The sequence below is a fragment of the Mauremys reevesii genome, linkage group 8 (assembly GCF_016161935.1).
Source record: "Mauremys reevesii isolate NIE-2019 linkage group 8, ASM1616193v1, whole genome shotgun sequence".
Classification (NCBI taxonomy): domain Eukaryota; kingdom Metazoa; phylum Chordata; order Testudines; family Geoemydidae; genus Mauremys; species Mauremys reevesii.
This window is the reverse complement of record NC_052630.1, coordinates 10,641,789-10,648,866: the sequence shown is the minus strand read 5'-3', so window position 1 is coordinate 10,648,866 and position 7,078 is coordinate 10,641,789. Positions and strand designations below refer to the sequence as shown.

Below are 7,078 nucleotides of genomic sequence, written 5' to 3'. Positions count from 1 at the left end.
CTTAGAATACACTAAAAGATGAAATCCCAGAAGAAACGGTGCAATTACAAATTGCTGTGGTGCTGGAGGTTTAACATCCATTCCAAGTGTATGATCACACAACTCAGTTTAGCCCTTGGATTTATAGACACAGGCACCACATTTAACAGCCTTCTCGCATGTAACTGAAATACTGAGCTGTTGTCTTTTATCCCTAGCCTGCTGCCTGGCTACGTATTTTATTTTAATGACAGGTTTATGAGTCCTATGGAAGAATCTTTTCTTCCAGGTGTAAATCACAATGGCTCTTTCACACAATTATCCCATCATTAGGCAAATACTCTGCATATTTTCTTAAAAATAAATAAATAAGGGTGGGGGAGGGTGGTCTTTGAAGGTAAACACCAAACTGCTCCTAGGCTGGTTGCGAATTCAGCGTAATTAGAAGGGCAAATGGGTATTTATTTTAAATTCCTAACAGGTATAGGTGCCCATCCTGCGCTGTAGGCACAGATCCCATGAATCAAAATCATACACCAGTGCAAAAGAAGTGACTCCACATATGCTGACCTCAGCTCAGCCACTCCTCAACGGCTTTAGAAAAGAGAGAAGAAAAATGGGAATTGCTTAGAATGCTAACGACCTTGGGCTCTGATAGACAAAAGGCCTCCTGCAAAGATCATACTGGCGGCAGCTCTATCTTGACTATCCAGCCTGAGCACAGTCGCCGATCTGAGCTGTGTCACAGGGCAAGAGCCAGTTGGTCAGGTAAGGAGGTTCCAAGCTGTAGAGGTTAAAACCAACAGCTGGAAATTAACCCAGAAGCTTTTTGGAAGCAAGTGCAGAGATCAGGGAGTGCGGGTCCAATGTGCTGCCAATATGTAACTCCACTTAAAATGCAGACTGCAGCATTCTGCATTTCCAGTGGTCCCATTGTGTAGACCCCTCAAGAGCGCATGCCAGCAACCTAATCTTGCCATGACAAAGGCCAGGCTAATTGTAGCAAGAGTGGCATCAAAGGGAAAAGGTCACAGTCATCTTGCCGGGGCAAAGTAGGAATAATGGATCATGTCCCTAGCTTTATATTAAGAAGTACTCCAACCCTTTCCAGCACATAGGCTCTGAGTTGGCAGGGCATATTGGCATGTACTTAATTTAAGCACGAGTAGCTCTACTGGAGTTAATATTCACATACTTAAAGTTAAGCATCTGCTTAAGCGCCCTTCTGAATCAGGGCCCTATTCATTATTACAGAATTTGCGTCAGACTTCAGCTGGTTATTAAGTACAGAAAGTCATGTCCTTTTTACAGTAGTACACCGCTCTTTGATGCAAAGTATAATCTCCTTTGCAGAGAAGTTGAAATTGTGTTGCCACCATTCAGCAATTCGATAGGAGGCCATAGTACATACACAAATGCTATACATATGCTTTTTTTTAGTGAGGTAAGTGCGAAAAACTTGCACAAGGAATATTTACTAGCATGCTTAACAGGAGTCATGGGCTGACGTAAGAAAACTGAATTCATGGTCAAGAATGCTTCTAAATAATCCTTTGTTGTCCCCTCTCTGTGGCCTTGCTGTCAACATTTTGGGTTTAGTAAAAGAGACTATATCTGATCTCTCCCCCCTCTTTTGTTAAAATTGCATTAACACACCTGAGATGTGTTGCATCTTTGGGGGCTGGTAAGAAAAATTCAGACGTTCAGTAAACTATTGTTGCTACCAAGTGCCATTGTAAATATTATTTTAAGCGTGCCATATTCTTTTGATGACCCTCCTCTTGTCATTAACCCTTTAAAAATAGGATTCTGCTGTGGTTTTTCTTGTGTGATGGAATATTTTAATACAAATTAATTACAGTACAATGCAAAACACACTTTAAAAGGTCGTAATTGTTGTGCCAATGGAAATTCTTAGACCAAACTTGTTATTTGTGATCATTTAAAACACACTGTCATTGTTTAAAAGCCATTTATTGCCTAGTTTGATTACTTAATCTTCTAACTCTTACATTTAGATGTGTGGAGCTAAATACAGCTCCCATATAAACGCTGCATTTATACTCGAATGAGTCCTTGGAGTTACACCAGTGTTAAACTGGTTTATGTGAGATCAGAATTGCTCCTGGTGAAAAAAGTCAGACCTAGTTATATGGTAGTTTTGTTCTTCTCTCTAATAAAAGCATAAAGTGTTCACTACTATGAGAGCATAAAAGGAGAGTTGATTTGTCAATGGTAACATTTCTTGTAAGGTAAGAGAGCTTAAAAACAGGTTACACACACACACACACACACTTGTGTCTATGTCAGCTCACTGTGTGTGTGTATGTGATCTGTTTGTAAACTTTTTCCAGTTGGCTTTAAAAGAAGTTACATACACACAACATTCCCACTATGTTAATGAACTGAAACACAGGTACGTTTGCTCTTAGTGACACCAACTGAATCCCATTTGTTTCACTTGGATTGTGCCAGTGTCACTGAGAGTAGAATCTGGCCTTCTGTGTATGTGTCTATATACATACATCTGTATACCTACAGCCTCGACCTTGGTAAACCACTGGGTATGGGACATTCTTTGACTATTAAATAGAATGACAATGCATACCAGTCACTGTGCAGTTCTTCCTCTGCAAAACTGGGATTACAGAATAGAAGTATGCAGCTCTGTAGTAAATCACATTTTTGTACACGTAAAGAATCAAGTCAATTAGTAAGTTTAAACAGACATTTTCATGCAGCTCTTATAACAGCGCCTCATTGCTAATTAATTGCAATTTAAATTTGTCACCCTGAGTAAATGGCACCATCCTCCATCCATGCTTCTAATTTTTCCAGCAGTATGCCAAAAGCATGGGATGAAAATAATTGTGAGCATTAAAGAAACCATTCTTATAAAATTGTGATTCCTGCTTTTCAATTTGTTACTCATTTTTTTTGCACTGAAATGGGACTGATGTTATCCTCTCATAATTAGTTTCCATGCCACAGTGGCATTTTTCCACCCTAATGATCCTTTTGGGTTGCTACTTTTGTTAATGCAGCATTTGTTGTTGTTGTTGTTGTTGCTCAAGAAAGTTTTAACCAAGTTACCTCATTCTTAAGTGGTCCATTTGGCAGAACTGGGGCCTGAAAATCTGACCAAGATACACTAGAAGAGTGATACTCAGACTGTGGCTCACGAGCCACAAGTGGCTCTTTAAGGTGTCTCCTGCAGCTTTTAGCAACACATGATATTAAAACACTGTGATTGGAATTATTAACCAATCTAAGTTATTTACCAATCCGGATGTTTCACTATGTTATTAACCAATTAAGTTATGAACTTCCACTAAGTTAATAACTTATTTGCTGTGGGAATAATATATATAAAACTAAGTATTTCCCCTCCCATACCATTTAAATATGAATAGTACTATAGTAAATGAAACAATGAATTCCCACTACGGTGGAGCTTTTGGATAATGTTGATCACTAATTTGGCTCCTGAGCCACTGAGGTTGGAGTATCACTGCACTAGAACATCAAGAATGCTGGTTAACAGGATCACAGAAGAGATGCTAAATAAAACTAGAAGCATGTTTGGCTTACGGTCTTTACCAGAAATATCTTCCATTACGTTGCCACATGTTTCTAGAAACAATAAAGCAAAATCGGTCTGTAAAGTAAATTGATTTCCTCATTGTGGCCCTCAAGTAAATATATTAACATTTCTACATTTCATGCCATGATTTCCCAAATACAGGCTACAGTTCCACCAGATGTACAAATTAGAGATTATTGTCAAGGCAAATGCCATTGTACCTTGATTGAATGGGTCAGTGATGAAATTTGCATACATATAGAGTTAAACAGAGGTTTGTACTATCTGCAATGCATTTCCTTTGTATGTATCTCTGTACAGAAATTAAACATAATAATGCTTTATCTTTTTAATTCATAAAAGGACTTTTTATTTACATCTACTCTAATATACATTCAGCAATTTTTTTTCCCTGCATGGATTTTTTTTCTCTTAATGATGAGACTCCAAATATTATTTAAAAGGGGATTGGATCCACCTAACAGCGCAAGGAAATAACATTTTATTGCACAAGTTTTCTGGCTCATGCTACTGCTATATATCAAAGCAAAACAGTATTAAACAAGGCTTCCTCTTTCTGGCTTTAGACAGCTTGTGTCCTCCATGTACTCCTGGTTTCTCGGAGTGATCTGTCATAAGGTAGAGTAGCAAAAAAAGAATTTTTCAACTGACAGTTAATAAAGAGCACAATTATTATCACAGTCAAAAGCAGGAAGAAAAACAGAACAATGTAAGTCACCAGATCTGGCTTATTTATTTCCCCTTCTTTTAACACCCTGGCTGTTGACATATAAAACGCGGAGGAGCTTACTGGTCTCTGTGTGCTGTTCAGGTAGGGTGTGTTGGTCTGAATGATTAGGTGAGCTTCAGTGGCACTGGTTGAATTTAACAATTCACTATACATGTTCTTGCTTAAATTGTCTTCCCCTGTAGGTGTATCAGAACAGAGTAAAAGTGTCAGTCTTGGGTGTGGAAAAGGACCGTTCCCATTTGTAACGGGCTGAAATCCAGCCACATACTGTATAAACGTAAATGCAGCAATTCAGTTCACTTACATGGCTCAGTGAGTTTGCTTCCTTCAGTCTCCCTGGATCACATTTACATCATTAATCCTCAAATAGTAACCAGAAAAAAATGTGTATATATATATATATATATTTATATATATGCCTCTTGTTCGGGCACTTGCTCCCTCAGACAAAACCAGGGCTTATGCCAAATGGACCGGGTCTTCTGTGTGAACTGAACTGGTTATCTAGGATGAGTTGACAGGATCTCCTTAATTTTCCTGGGAGTGGAATGTGGCAGCCTCCCGTGCATAGGAAAAAAGACTCTCCTTTTTAACAAAACCCTGTACTGTAAGCCAAAGAGAGAAGAAGAAATGCTTTGTATAGCAGCACTTGCTTGTTTTGAAGGGAAGGCACAACAGATTTCCAGGTGATTATCTGAAGAGCGATGCACACAAATCCAGTGTTAAATAAGATCCACGTCCACCAAAAGAAGCAGCTTCCTCTTTGACATCTAGTTGAATTCTCAGTTGCAATTCCCTCCCTCAGGGGACTCCTCACCGCTGGAATGCTGGTTTTGTGTAGCATTAGTTGACTTTCTTGATCTGTTAACTGTGCACTGTGCAGCTAGCACTGAGAAGCTTTCGCTTTCTGGCTCAGCTTTTTCAGTTGCTTTCAAGAAAAAAAAAGCCTCCTTTGTTTAAAACAAAAATAAGTTCTTAGTTCTTTTGATGCCTCTTCCTCACCCCTGCTCCCGCTAAGCTGTTAGCTGGAACTGGGATCTGGGCATAAATATGTGAAACGTGACTTTTCCCTTTAAACAGACACTCCACCACAGCGTCACTTGCTACTATGTGAAGGGAAGAATTACACAGTGGTGCTGAATGCTTCTGGAGCCTGTGATATCTTGCAGTGACTTGATGCTAAAAGGGAAGAGATCTCATGATAGATCCTCATGAGTTTCAAGGCTCTGGGTGTAAAGCTAGAGATAAGGGTGGGGAACAAAGCAAACGTAAATTGCATCAGAGTCTCTCTCTCTCTCTCTCTTCCTTGGACTTTTGTTATTAAAATGGGTCTCTCTAGGGTAAATAAGAAAATGTCTCTTTTTTTTCTACATAGTCCCCAGCACCCTCTACAGCCTGACAATTAGCATGTTAATTCTTTTTCATCAAATTACTTATATACTGCCATTAGCTGCTGGCTGGCTGCCAGCTCCCCTTAGCAATCCCTCACTTCAATACATCAGATAAACATGGTTAATTCTGTATTGTAACCGGCAGAACTCAAAAATGGGAGGAGGGGCAACCCAGGGGGAAGAGGGAGCATTTGGTAGCTTGAGAGAAGAAACTATGAACCACTCTCTTCACCCTCAGGACAGGGATACAAGCAAACCTTAGAACAGCTTATGAAGATTATCACATCCCAATTCTGGATGGTTAAGCATTTGAATTACCATAATAAAATGATTCTGCCTTAAAAGAGAGGAAATGTAAAAGGAGGAATCTTATGTACAAAGATTTTTTTAAAAAAGTTTCTGTTCAGGACACGGGCGGCTCCAGGCCCCAGCATGCCAAGTGCATGCTTGGGGCGGCAAGCCGCGGGGGGGGGGGGGGGCGTTCTGCCGGCGCCGCGGGGGTGGCTTGCCTGCGGGAGGTCCGCTGGTCCCGCAGCTTCGGTGGACCTCCCGCAGGCACGACTGCCGGAGGTCCGCCGAAGCCGCGGGACCAGCGGACCTCCCGCAGGCAGGCGGCCGAACGCAGCCTGCCTGCCGTGCTTGGGGCGGCGAAATGCCTAGAGCTGCCCCTGGTTCAGGAAAAGGGAGTGGGTTAGGCCCTGATATTCATTGAGACACTTAAGCACATGCTGAACTTTAAGCACCTGGGTAAGCCCATCCACTTCAATGAGACCTCTTTTGTACTTAAAATTAGGCACATGCTTCAGACTTTTTGTACACATGCCCCTCACTCTGGCCCTGATACAGAGTCTGTCTCTTTTCAGTAAAGCACTTAAGTGTGTGCTTAACTTTCAGCCTGTGTTGAAGGCCCATTAACTTCCCTGGGACCAGCACTTCCACAGGAGGCCAGTGCTGCTTGACAGCGTATGGACATTAGTCTTTATCCATCCATTCAGGGATGAAGCGTTTCCTTTTCTACATTGCCTGTTTTCAAAAAGTGCTAAATTTCTTTCTCTCATGTGTTTGCTGCCTAGGATCCATAGACGGGTCATCCAGAGGGCCAGGACATGGGCTGAACACCCCTGGTTCTAGCACCTATGCTCTCCCAAGGAAACAGCGTTGTAGGGAAATGCATTTGCTGTCCCTGGTCAGCACTGTAGGAGTTGAACTGAACTCTGCCCCGCTGCCTCTCTCGCTTTAAAAAACAAAACAAAACAAAACAAAAAAGGAGCTGGAGAAATGGGCGCCGAATTAGACAAATGAAATGGAGAAAGTTTTAATGCTGCATACAGTTTGAAAAAGTATTACTTAGAAATAGGTCCTTTAAAAAATGGT

General features: G+C 41.1%; 1 protein-coding gene across 1 annotated transcript; it reads right to left on the bottom strand.

Annotated features, from left to right (window-relative positions):
* Window positions 1-3,241: 3,241 nt before the first annotated feature.
* Window positions 3,242-5,350, bottom strand: SMIM32 (small integral membrane protein 32). The gene is made up of 2 exons (XM_039483429.1): window positions 4,618-5,350; window positions 3,242-4,489 (listed from the first exon to the last, which is right to left on the bottom strand). Exon 2 carries the CDS (start codon window positions 4,464-4,466, stop codon window positions 4,146-4,148), a length of 321 nt encoding a protein of 106 aa, XP_039339363.1. The 5' UTR covers window positions 4,467-4,489; window positions 4,618-5,350; the 3' UTR covers window positions 3,242-4,145.
* Between the last annotated feature and the right edge of the window lie 1,728 nt (window positions 5,351-7,078).

What these genes read in the sequence shown, in the direction of transcription:
- SMIM32 (XM_039483429.1), bottom strand. Translation starts at nt 4,466, where the DNA reads ATGTATAGTGAATTGTTAAATTCAACCAGTGCCACTGAAGCTCACCTA.